The following is a 13,358-nucleotide window of genomic DNA, read 5'->3' as shown; positions in this document are numbered from 1 at the left end:
ATTTCTTTGAGACTTTTTGACACAAAAGGAAAAGAAAAAAAGGCACAGAACTGTCAAAAATAGCATTTTAGACAAACACCAACTTAAAATAGACCTTTTTCATTTGTTTATGTGCATGAAGTTTGTCATGCTCAGTAGCTGGTGAGTCACAACGAACGTCTTGACAGTGACATAATTCACCCAGTAGAGCTGATGATCTCTGATCCCATGCACATTCAGAGCTCCACATTTGAATACGATTAGGTGATATAAGATGATAAATTACCACTGGAGGCACTGAAACTTGTCTGATTTCATCTCTCTCCTAATGATATTTATTCTGTGGAGGAAAAAAAATCTGTAAGCCATGCATTTATTGAACAAATGCTTACAGTTTTGGGAGAGAGAATAAGTTTCAACACTGGTGAATAACAGAATTGCATTCAATAGCTTATGATGTGCGCTTTTCTAGGATGGCCTTGGTTATTTGGGGTTTTCATCTTGAAGTGTACAGTACAGTCTGTCCTTTCAAACATAAAAAAACACTAATTTATTAGTGAAAAAAGAGAACATTCAATCTTGTGAAGGGCTCATTGCAAAGGTGGAATATGATCTCAAAAAGTACAAATTGCAAGTCTCCTTCAAAAACAATCGAAGGCACACTGTAGGATTTGTAAAATGCCTTTGTTTTACATGGCAATAATTGTTTAAAATGACCAACGTGTTGCAACTGACATACTTTAGGTCTTCATCAAGGTCATTGTCAGCATTCAGCAGTAGCTTGCACACCTATATTGTGTTAAACTAATCAGTAGAGTGGAAGGGTGGTTCTCCATCAACGTGGAAGCCTATTGGTCCAAAACCAAGGCGTATTGAAAGAGGCTGGGACACGGGTGGACACGGGTCTTGGGGTATGTGGTATAACACATGCGCAGTGTAACTGAAGCTGCGGCCGTGCGTTGCGATTGGCTCAATTTCGGCGAGTGCAGACCAGATTTCACTGCACATGTGTTGTACCTCGAAGATGTGACGCGTTGATGACGCATGACCCAGCCTCTTTCAATAGGCCTTGTCCAAAACAAGGAGGTGATGCATCATCAATAGAGGGAACAAAAAGGGGAAGGGGGGAGGGAAGGGGAATTGGAATGAAGTGAAGGAAAGAAAGAGGAGATGAGGAATAAACCTAAATGATTAAAACAAATGATAAATATGATATAATGTGACACTAAGTCGATGTTGACGTAATATTTTCTTATGTAGGTCTACACATGATGAATTCCTCAATCTATAACTACTATAGCCTGGTCCACATTTTTCTATTCATGCTTACAAACACATACTGCACTGACTACATTACCTTACCCTTCAATAGTTAAATATATTAAAATAAATGTTTCTATTGTTCCTGAGGTGATTTTTCATAAATTAAAACAATAAAACAATTATTACCATGCAAAATAAATAAAATAAAAAGGCATTTTAACTCTACAGTATACCTTGGATTATTTTTGAAGGAGACTTGCTTTTTATATATATTTTTTTTAGATCCACCCATGCAATGAGCCCTTCACAAGATTGAATAAGCACAGTACACCTGAAGGATTCAAAGAGCAACCTGTATGTGACTACACATTCAAAGACCAAGCAGCGCTTTCTACTCCGTTGTCTTCAAGAACATGTATTTATTTTAGAATAATATACCAAGAGTTTCTAAATTATGACATTACTGCAATGCAAATGTTGCACCAAATGAAGTGTCCTCTTACACCGGCTAATAAATGCACAGTTGCTAAAGGGTGCCATTATGGTCTCTCAATACTGATAGATGTTATTTAATAAAGATAATGTATCTCACTGTCAGGTTTTGTATGTACAATGCGACAGTTTCTCTGGGTAAAAGAGAAAAGCCAGTGTTTCCGGAGGCATTTCACTATATTGGACATTGGCACATTAATGAAAATAATCTCTCACAAGGCCTGTAACAGGCAGCAGTACTGCATATAATTAACCTAATTATGTCTGCTGGAGTAAATTGAAATGCACTGTAAATTCAGACATTAATGTCTAGACTGCAGCTCTACACGTAATCAACTTAATTTATCTTGTGATGACGTCAGAGCACGACTGGGAGTCCTCATTAATGTGAGCCTGCGTTTATTGTCTGCTCTTCCCTATTTCCCTCTTGTCATTATTCTCCACCGATGGTGCAGATCCAAGTCACACCATCCTCCTCCTCCTCCTCCTCCTCCATCGCATCCTCTTCTCCTGCTGGGTTCGACCCACGCTGATGCTCTCATTGCCGAAGTGTGAGCCGTGCCGCAGACCACCAGACGGGACAAACAAGATTTCACCCCACCCCTAAGCCCCTCTGCACCCTCCTCCCATTTGTGCTCTGTCTGGCCCTGTCTGCCCAGGAAAATCTGAACTGATCTTATCAGGTGAACCTTCTGGAGGCACAGAAACCTATTAGGAGTTGAATGTTTCCTATCCAAATTCAGAAATCAGATACGGGGGTGGATTTATGAGGTGAGTCAGGAAACTTTGCAGCGCTTCACCTTCAGCTACAGTTAAAGGGAAGGTTTAAATCATAAAAGGGAATGACTAGCCTGAGATAAAAATCATCAGAAGAGGACAGTATGTGAGGTACTGGAAATAATCCAGTCTGTGCTGAACTAAATGCATGAATTTTAGAGTTAATGGGACACTGTCAATCATGTGTTATTATCTTAAAAGTCCAATTAAATCTCACATTAATACCCAAGATAGCTGCATAAATGCCCATCACCTGATTTTTTATACATTCAAATGTCAATGTGAGTGAATGAATTCCACAAAAACAACAAACCACATAAACTCGACACAACCGCTGAAGCAGTACGAACATATTTCCTCTTTTATTTACATTCCTTTTCAAATGTTAACATTTTTCGCTATAACTTTTGATCAGGTTGGCATTTGTTCTCATTAAAATAAATTGGCACGAGTAAAACATATGTAGACAAAAGTTTATTTACACCATACAACATTTTGTTTTTAAATATTTTATACAGAGCTGCAGATGAGAGAGCTTGCTGGGATCCTTCAAGCAGATTCTGCAGTATTAAAGTTGTGAAATATATTATTTATATAAAAGTGAGTATTATCTTTATTGCATTTAAAGCAATGAAGAATGTAGCTTGACAAACATTCATTTTTAATATGACAGAAAAAATCCTCTTTGCCTCCCATGTTTTATATCATAAAGTAAAAAGTGTAGTAATGGCCAAACAGACTGTTATAAACTTTTTAAAAACCTGCATAAATATATACATTGTGCTCCCGGGTCCAGTTTTATGAAATCAAAACTGGACCCAATGAAGCTGGGACGACATGGCATGTCATTTTGCTTTGTGAGGTTTCATCTTGAGAGATCACCTTTTTTAGCCAATTCCTCAACAGATAATTTGAAACACATGATGGTAAATATTGTACACCAGGCTGCCCCACACTAAGTACACTAGTGAGAATACAAAAAGTAACACTGATGTTTTTTTCCCTTTTTTTTCTTTTTTCCTCTCTCCTCAGTCCTTATATTGTATTGGCACATAATGTCCCTGCCACACTCGTATTATCCAGATATGTATGCCAAGGCTGTTAGAAAAGTCTGTTGCTTTATTCAGTGCAAAATACATCTCTTTTCTCCTCCTCCTTTTTTTCTAGTTTGCATTTTTCTCCTTCACCCTCTAGACCTCCGTTTGGAAGTCTCCCTCCTGGACGTCTAAGGGCAAGTTGACACACTTTTCCCACTCTGCAGGCGTCATCTCCAGTGAGTCCTTGGTGTCAGATTCTAGTACATTCATAGTGGCGTAATTCTGGTACTCACAGGCTGGATTGTAGCTCTCCCATGGGTTCTTGTTTGGCATTGCCTTGTCCTGTGAACATGGCCAGTGGGGTGTGATATTAGTGGCATGACATCCTCCCTTATAAAAACAAAAAAACAAAAAGGACGTTTCCATTTCCATTCAACTCATTCAACAGGGCATTGTATGAATTCCTAAACCATTGCTAATTGAAAAATAATGGATTAATGCTGTGGGAAGCATCAAATAACAAAAGATAAATGGTAGTGTGTTAAATGTGACCATGCTTATTGTGTTTTCCCCAAAGCTCAGAAAACTGCTGCGCTATATGGGCTTCATGTGTGAGCCATTCGTCTGAATGTGCTCTCATTGACAGTCCCAGAGACACTACTGCAAATAAGGGAGAGAAGCTGCTCCCAGTCAGGGAATATAAAATGGATACTAATGTCTGCAGCCAGCTCTGCAGTAGATTCATTTGGGGAAAAAAAAAAAAGGAAAAAGGGAAGGGGGGGGGGAGTGAGAATGTACTGTAGTTATCGCTTTCTATACAAAAGAACTTGCACTAGTGGTAACTAAGCAACGGGCCGCAAATTACATTGTGCTGTAGGGGTGATTGAAATGTGAGCGAGTGAAAAAAAAGGATTACATGCAGCCAAAAAGGCTACCGCGTGGCTGACATTGTCTAATAGTCTGGCTGTGTTTGGTCACCAGCCCAATTTCTATTTGTTGCAGTCAATAGAGAAAAAACACACTGCTGCTTGTCTGAGAGAGACGGATAAAGCTCGACATCCCCATTGTCCACAGCTCCAGCCAGGTGTGGAGACAGATGGTGGGACGCTTTGATTTGCAGCAAGGTCAGGAAAGAATTCACATAACCTCGCCTGACTTCAGTTGAAAAAGAAGAAGAGTTCCTCCCCCTCCCCACACAGTTGCAGTAAGAGAACAGCGGACTTAAGGGTCATATTTGTATAGATGTTGATAGGTTAAATAATCTGCCATGCATTAATGGAAAAATGATGGGGGGTGCTAAGTAGGTAAATGTGCATGTAAATAAAAGTGCATTCATGGCCTTGCATTGGAATGGATGCACTCTATTGCAACAAGATTACCAAAGGTCTTTCTTCCCTGACTTCGGCCTTGTGGAGGAAAATGCTTCGGTGCTTTTTAAAAGGGGCAGCCACATGAATACTTTAGCTTCATACTGTAACCGCTCATTTGCACAATCACACATTATGTGTCCTGCACCGGATATTTAAATAGGGTTGCTCTCTCTTTAAACTGGCTGACCGCCACCCCGCTGGTTTCCTGTTACTCACCATGCTGCCCATATTTGGTATGTCTCGAAATCGGTCCAGGGTTTGAAATTTCTGATTCAGTTCCTGGAACAGCTCCATGTGTCTTTTCCTGGTGTGCATGACTTTCTGCAATGGCAAGGGTTTTGTCTTTGGTATTGACAGCCAATAATGGAAATGCATCTTGCCTCTCCACCCCCTCCGACTCTGATCAATTTGTTAGTGTCATGGCAGTTTACTTATAGGCCAGGTTTGAAACAAATCTACCTGACTGCCAAAATAAAGGAAACACCGAGATAATTGAAGTGATAGGACACTGAACGCCGGAACTGTTTTAATCTGCAATGTCTGGAGAATCTGAATTAAACACAATTCTTCAGTGACAAATTGGCTCTTTTAGAGTTTTGTTTGCGTAAGGAAAATCCTTATAATCAAACCTTGGCACAAAACTTCCATTTTAAGGGGTTGGTGTGCATCGAAGCTAAAACAAAATGCAGCCCTCGCCAAAATCGCTGCCAGAAGCCTCATGTTTCCTTTACTTTGAAAGCGCGTACAATATATATGCAGTAAAGCCTGCTTTAATAAGGCAATAAAGGAAATGCTAAAACCTGCCAAAGGGGGCGGGGGGTTTGAATATGTGTTTTGCAAGCCAATATAATCATTGTTGAAACCAGTGGTAAAATCAGATGTGAAATGTGCAAATGACTTTAAAAGCATACAATTTTTGAAAATCAACGTATAGCTAATGGATGTAGGAGATGGAGGAGAGGGACAAAATGTAGATGAGAACTGTTGCCCTGTTTGTCAGTTGACAGCCTTGCTTTTACCTTAACTACACAGCATGTCAATAAATCATGTTGAGTCAAGGCTGTGTGCTGTAACTCCAATAAGCTTAAGAGGCACAACAAGTACTAGTAAATCAAATGACAAACACAACTGCAAAAAAAAAAAGGCTTTTCTCTGCATAAAAAAAGCTAGATGCATGTATATGGAAAGAAACATCTTTTTACGTACCTCAAAGTCCAGATCAGAGTATCGCGACTTTCGTCTCTGTGAAAATAAAACACAAAGGTGTTAAGTTAATAAGTCATCAGTTAAAGGTACATTTATACTTTAATAAAAGTATATTTTAATCTGTTTTGTTGCAGCTCTGTATCCTCTGCGCGTCATCCACATGAGCATATGTACCTCTAAGGAGCTCATAGATATTGTCGACCCTGTCTCACTCCTAGAAAGCCCCGCAGATTCCTCCATCTCGGCGAGGAAGTTCTTAACAGCCGTGCGAGGTTCAAAGGGCAGGTTTTGCATCTGCTCGGGAGCGCTAGGATACTGCTGCTCCAGGTTCACATTCATGTGGTCCATGCCTGACGGGCTGATGTTGAAGTCAGGGCTCATCTTGTAATGCATCAGCCTCTCGTGCGGCAGCGTATCCATAGTGATGTTCATCTTGGTGTCCTCTTTCAGGAGCGTGGGCACGTTGCCCGACCCCGACAGCGCCGCCGCGGAGGCACGGGGCATGACTATGTAGTCCGTCTCCATCATCTGGCCCTGCAGCCCGTGGCCCTCCATGTCGTGGCCGACCATGTCGTGGTCGCTCTGGCGCATGGCGTCGTCGGTGCACAGGTAAACGGTGCGGCGCATGTCGGCGTTGCTGTCGGCCATGCACTGCTCCTTCAGATCGCCTACTCCCATCGGCATGTGCAGAGCCGAAGGCTGCTGGATAATCACTTTGGAGATGATGTTGCCAGGCAACGTGGAGTAGTTGAGGCCCTCGGGGAGCTTCTCATCCTCCTCATCGTTGAGGGAAATGCGGGAGAGGGTGCCTGTTATGGTGGCGGCGCGACAAGAGCCCATGTCTTTGTGGAGTGCTGTGGGGCAGAGTGATACGAGGATTAGTCGGAATGTCTTAAGTAATGAAAGTAGTGTCACAGTTTGTCTGAGATTATCCAGCATACGACTAAAAGAACAAATTCAAATTAATTCTCAGAGGATTTTGTGCTGCAGAGGGAAAACGGTAACGACAGGACGAAATAGCTGTGAATATGCTTTGAGTGTGACTTTACACCTAAATGCAAAGGGACACAACGGCAGGTATCTCTGGAGGATGTAACAGTAAATAAAGTACATCCTCTCCCTGCCATACAGTACAGCATGTAGCATCCAGATCCTACATTCAGTGATTGGTGATAACCTTGCAATGCACCAAATATTATATAAGAACCAGCAGCTATCTATTCAGAAATACCTTCTGGTTATAAGAACACCCTGTCCTCCCCACTGAATCAGCAGGAATTATGTTGTCTGTTCTCAAAAAGCCTGTTTGAGTCTAATTGAATGCTCAGTGTGGTCTGAGTCTGGTATTCAGTTTACTCTTATATTGTGTAGGGTGACATTGCAGAATATCACGTCTGCAGCCGACAATAATCCCTGTTTGTAAACCACCAACCTAAACTCTGCGAGCCCAGAGAGTAATCTGTAAAGTGCATTTCTCTTCCAACCGCAGCTCTACTTCGCTCTGAATCTGGTCATGATTTATGAATGACACCTGTCTGCTCTGCCTTTTTGTATCGGTATGTCCACTTTAGCTTCACAAGACTGCAGAGCATGAAGAGATGTGGGTCAAAAGAGCCAGACGACCCTTTTCAACTCTTAACAAGCTGTGTTTCTGAGAGCTCTTAATAGCGGCGGTCAGCTCGGTATTCCCTGCGGATCCATTTAGGACGTGTCCTTCCATCGGTTTTGGACGGATGGATAATTTGCACGATCTCTTCTGAACATTTCGTTTTTATTAAATCACACACTCGTCTACCAACAATTACTGCGGCTCTAAAGTACAGAAGAAGCAGACGCTGGAGAATCAGGAAGAAATATTATCCTCCCACTAGTATGAGCCCGGGAAGAAAATCCCCCTGAAATGAGACACATAGCACCTACGCACCTATTCCATGACGGCGTCAACATGTTAATGAAAAACATAATTACGAAGTGCGACTGCCAGACAATGGGAAAATTCACATTTATTGCAGCAAAGCCGAAAATGAATATCCATCAGCTCTCTTTATACTGTTTTGTTCTCAGATTAAAGTCAAGTGTTTTGGTAACTGTGAAAAAAAACTCCTGTGGGGATTGGTGGTTGTTATGTAACCTCAGCTATTTTTTACTGTCTAACCTCTTTTGGGTTGTTTTTTTTTTCTTTTGTACATGCAAGGCAAGGAGAATCTTGTTAATAAGAGACCATCTGTTCTGTACCTGATCGGCAGGCGATGTCCACATCTTTCTCAAAGTCCGTCTGTAGGAAGAGCACAGTCAAACGGTCAGTATTACTAAGAATAAAGACTCTTATACTGTATGTATATATAAAACAAAAGGGCATCCTCATGCTGCGAGATTAGTATTAACGATATATATATTTTATATCCCAATGCTTTAGAAAAATGCAAAGCAGTCATTTTTTTTCCCTGCAGCACCCTAACAATATATCAATAACACATCTATGGAAAAGAAAAATGCAACTGCAGCAGCTGGGGAGTATATTTGTGCTCTCTGCTAATGACCGTATTGAACTAGGGGGCCTTGACACCATTCTGCTATCATGAAAACTATTTCACTCCGCCTTGCATTAGAATACTAATGGCAGATCATTGCTATGATGTGCCAGTGGCGTCGTCGCGCTAGATGAAGAGGACTGGTGTCCCATTTCAAAGGTCAGGCTGGAAACAGTCCTCTATTACCCCGTGAGAGGAAACAAGGGGAGGGGGGGGGATGCATGGCAAACATGGACAGTAAGTTCAATCAAATGGAAATAAAGGATTGGGCTCAGGGCCTAAGAAAACCAAAGGGAACTAATGCCATTTATCAGAGGGCCGAGTGTCTACACCGCATGTAATTGCAGCTTTACAAAAGCGTTGTGTGGAAAATTATAAATCTATGGGAAACAATGCTTCGTGTTTTTAGAGGGAACACATTAAACTGAAAAATAATGAATAATAAAAATAAAAAAAAAACATGAAGAGCACAAGTTAAATTAGGGTCAATTGAGAATAAGGAGGTTTGCATTTGCATTATAAATAACCAGGGAACATTGGGTCTTCTTAAATTACAGAGGATGTAATGGTTACAGATAACAGTGGGTGACTATGCCTACCATTATCTGAGCATGCCCATTAGGGAAGGTTCCTGTTGCATCACCGCTGATTGGGTCCTGGCAGTTTCTGAGCCGACATCTGAAAGCATCTTGGACCTACAGACAAGGGAGGAAGCAGTTTTTCATTGTGTCCACAATGCTGCATATATCACATGCTTTCAAAAAAATAAGCCTTTGAATGTTCATTCTTGCTTTTATTATTAGGTCTTATCTTCTGTCAAGTTGAAAAAGATTTTTACTTATGTCTGGTTGTGATACCTTGATGTGTTTATGCTTTGTTAAAGCCTCTGAACACCCACTCAGGTGTTGTCAGTTAATCTGGCTGATTAGACTTCTGCTCAGGACTGTGTGGGTGTGTGTACGCTATAATTGAGTGACGTCTTACTGAGTCTCCTCTTAGCTTTGTTGAATCTGTGAGGGGCAGGACAAATTACACCTTTATCATTCTTATTGGTAGATGATCTGTGATCTGTGATCAACGCTCCGGCCCACATTCAACCTGAGAAGATGTCTAATCAGCCAGTATAACTGAAAACACCTCTCTACATGTACAGAGGCTTTAAGGTGGTTAAGCTCTGGAGCTGAAGTTAAAGCATCTCCAATTTAACCTTTGATTGAGCTACTCCCTACAACATAAAAAAAAAATGTATCTGAGGATGTACGGATTGTATCTCCAAGTAAACAAAGATCACAGGTGAAAGAAAAGATGACTTTTAATCATCCTCTACCTCTCTCCGTAGGACACAGTGCACCATCACGATGACAAAACCCTGCAGCGAGTCAAAGACGGCGAAGAGGATCTGAAAGAGGATGGAGCGCTTGTCTGTCATGGCGAGCACTGCAGACATCCAGGTCAACGCCAGCAGAGGTAGGACGACACAGGAACTCCACAGGGACGCCCTGAGAGAAGGAAGGGGGGTAGGATTGTATAGAGGAAATGAAAGCAAGCAAATTGGTGCAGATGACACGATAAGGTCTGGAGTGACAAGCCGGCATCTCGCTTCTTTTCACTCCAGGGCTTTAATGTTGCATGCTAGTAATGTGAGCGTACCTCTAAAATACGCATGTAACATCGCATGTTTACAGTACAAGTACATTCCTACACTGCAGCTCTGATGCTGTGGATGTAACAGCAACATCAGTTTACGCTGCAGTGGACTGCAAGGTCTAAATCGTAGAGGTGGACACGCTGTACATGCAGAGACTCCCTGTAGCATCGTCGTATTGATTCAGAGACACTGACAGGCACTTACATTGCATTGCTAGCTGTAGTTGCTGATAAAGCAGTTGTTGATACAACACCACATTTGGCACACTTGAGAGTTAATCCTGTATGCGGCTCACTCATCTGTCTGTGGGACATAGAGACAACAGCATGACAAACAACGCTAACAGCCACTACCCCCGACTTCAAATTCTTCCCCCGCCATATTAGCAAACAGCAGCCAATGTGTGGGCGCTTTAATGATTTTCATCTTGGACTGATTCTGCCAAAAGAAATACGAAGCCATGTCGTTCCCGAGAGAGATCTGACCTCTTTATGTTTATGCCTGTAATTTTCCTTTTCAACGGCAAGAAAAGGAGGTCTAAATCTCCATATGTGTGTGTGTGTGTGTGTGTGTGTGTATGAAACATCTAAACATGTTTGTATTTTTGCATGAAGAAAAATGTTTAGAAGAAAAAACCAGGGTACTAACAAGGACGTGCTGTCATACCCTGCTCGGTGCTTCAGCTTCTTGTCCAGTATGCCATCTCTGGACACTAGTTTATTAAACACCAAGATACCGATCACCATGTTGACCTGTCGATAGGAAAAAGGGGAACAGCGATATTAGCTTTTCAATAAATCATCTGCAACAAGATGATTTCAAAACCAATGTTGAATTTAATCTCCCAGCTTGACATTCTACATAGCAGCCAATGATTTAATGTCATTATCCCGCGGGGCGTTTTTTTTTTTTTTTTTTTTTTTCCTCCGCCCGTGCTGAGCTTTGACCTCTAGCTTCTATTGTTTGCTCATCTCTGTGACATTTCAGCCAATGGATGAGGCATGCCGCGCATAGTCAGCCCCTCAACAACAGCCTAAAGAAAAGATCTGCTTGACAAGGAACACTCGCCTTTCTCAAAGGCACCTTCTCCTATTATTAGCAGCACCTAGGCTAACAGGAAAACTGAAGATTTACAGCAGCTGGGTGGAAAATTCTTTAAAATATTCGACTATTTTAAAATCCCCCTGTAGCGGAGATAAAGAGCTCATTAAGTATTTATACAAATACATTTGGGGAAGTTTTTCTTCAACACGCTTTGTGTCTGTGAGACATCTCATTATGATTTATCAATACAGCGATAACAGCGGTATGGTGTTCTTCCTCACTGCGGAGGATTCAGTAGTTTCTGCCACTTTTTTTGCAGAGATTATCTTGCGTTCCTCCTGAGGTTTGTCACAAACGACAGCACAGCAAGACTTCAAGTCTCAAAACTCAGAGCTCTAAACTAAAACGTTTAGTCGCTTTTAAAAAAAAAAAAAAAAAAAAAAAAATTGACATCACTTTATTATTATTTCTAATCCCAGCACAGAACAGAGGTTTGACAATGAAAACTATTACTCAGTGTTCACTGTTCTCCGTCCCTCTGACACAGACTCAGTGATTTGCATAATCACATTCTTTGTGTAATTTCCTCCGTGCAACAATGTAAATAGGAGATGATTAAAATACCCCAGTATATTAGATTCTGAACAAATCTAATGCATTAATACTTTATAACCTCACAGCTACATGGAGCGCCATTATGGTAAATGAAAGGGAATTGTTTGAGCACATTGCCTGATGGGACGCTCATTACTTTGACTTTGAAAGCAGAGTGTGTTCCTCCTGTTAGGCGGTTTCACAGCAACATTTGGTCGAGTTTCAACAATTTGTACCACACTGATACTGTGTCACTAAGACTACATTGTGTTTTTTTTGCGCGTCTTATTATTTTTTTATTATTATAAGAATTATTTATAAACAGGATTGAACAGGATCACTACAATTACATACTGTACAGGGGTGTTTTTGTAGTTTTTCTTGGCTGTAAAGCTACATTTCCCTTATTCTTAGCATATAAAAGTAAAAACAGGACATGTTAGGACTGACACGTACCAGAACAACAGCAGCTGCAGGTCCAACAAAGGCATACAGGAGCCCACCCTCTAAAGACAACCAACAGCTGCAGGGGAGAGCAGGAAGAAAAAACAGTTAACTCCCACAAAGACATTAATATCCAAGTTAATGGCGCACACCAGCGTACAATTGTATTTCCCTCAATTGTCAGGAGAGAGGTGCCATATGCTGTAAGTCTATTTCCAAAGTTTCACAGGGTAATAAAATGCTAAAGAGATTTTAAGCAGTGTTTATGCGTCTGGTATCCAGCAGGGATACAACTCACACGGAATTGGGGTCTCGCTGCGCTATTTTGAAATCTGATTGGGTTCAGGGGACTTTGTTTATGGCACTATTTAGGATAAGTAAGCCACTGCAGGAGCACTTCATCATTACTCTTAAGTGTTACCATGAACCTACTGCGTGTGTGCTGAATGATAAATACAGAATTAGAAAAAAAAAGACTTACTATAAGGGTGTCCCATAGCCCTTTGTTTTGGTGAATCCCATTGAAACAGCAACCACTAAAGCTGGTAATCCTTAAAAAAAAGGGAAAACAATCAATAGTTAGTCAGCTGTTCTTGTCAGAATTGAGTCCATTTCAATGCAGAAAAAAAAGTCTGTGCCTTCCAGTCATTTAACAAAAGTGCAGCTAGATTCACTAGTATGAGACTATATGATCAGCTATATGCATTTCAATATTTCAGTCAACATGCTGTACATTAGTCCATTCAGTAGCAGAGGAGAACAGACTGTACTGTGCTTCGACAAAATGGCAGCAGCAGCGGTGCATCGAGTCCAGAAAAAAAACCATGTAGTGAAATTTCATCACTGTACTGTAAGAAATTTCACCGCCCCTTTCCACACCTTTTTATATGAAGGGATTTTTTTTTGCTGTATGGCTCCTCATTATAGATTGCTGTAATGGATTCGGTCCTCCTTACTACCGTGTGCTCAGAAT

At 41.2% G+C, this 13,358-nt stretch overlaps 1 protein-coding gene across 12 annotated transcripts in view; it reads right to left on the bottom strand.

Annotated features, from left to right (window-relative positions):
- Nucleotides 1–2,850: 2,850 nt before the first annotated feature.
- Nucleotides 2,851–13,358, bottom strand: part of adgrb3 (adhesion G protein-coupled receptor B3) — a 138,306-nt gene continuing 127,798 nt past the window's right edge. For 5 of the 12 annotated variants that reach the window (XM_037782939.1, XM_037782940.1, XM_037782946.1 and 2 more), the window contains 11 exons: nucleotides 12,867–12,936; nucleotides 12,398–12,464; nucleotides 10,952–11,055; nucleotides 10,508–10,606; nucleotides 9,983–10,154; nucleotides 9,255–9,350; nucleotides 8,360–8,399; nucleotides 6,299–6,978; nucleotides 6,125–6,160; nucleotides 5,135–5,239; nucleotides 2,851–3,938 (listed from right to left, as the gene is read on the bottom strand). In XM_037782939.1, the coding sequence (XP_037638867.1) occupies nucleotides 3,702–3,938; nucleotides 5,135–5,239; nucleotides 6,125–6,160; nucleotides 6,299–6,978; nucleotides 8,360–8,399; nucleotides 9,255–9,350; nucleotides 9,983–10,154; nucleotides 10,508–10,606; nucleotides 10,952–11,055; nucleotides 12,398–12,464; nucleotides 12,867–12,936 (1,706 nt within the window). In that variant the 3' untranslated portion in view covers nucleotides 2,851–3,701. The remainder of the gene's footprint in view (nucleotides 3,939–5,134; nucleotides 5,240–6,124; nucleotides 6,161–6,298; nucleotides 6,979–8,359; nucleotides 8,400–9,254; nucleotides 9,351–9,982; nucleotides 10,155–10,507; nucleotides 10,607–10,951; nucleotides 11,056–12,397; nucleotides 12,465–12,866; nucleotides 12,937–13,358) is intronic. The other 7 variants (XM_037782942.1, XM_037782943.1, XM_037782941.1 and 4 more) reach the window with 7 other exon arrangements.

This window comes from Sebastes umbrosus, chromosome 10, assembly GCF_015220745.1.
Source record: "Sebastes umbrosus isolate fSebUmb1 chromosome 10, fSebUmb1.pri, whole genome shotgun sequence".
NCBI lineage: Eukaryota > Metazoa > Chordata > Actinopteri > Perciformes > Sebastidae > Sebastes > Sebastes umbrosus.
Note: the sequence above shows the minus strand (reverse complement) of the source record. Positions and strands in the feature narration are given on the sequence as shown.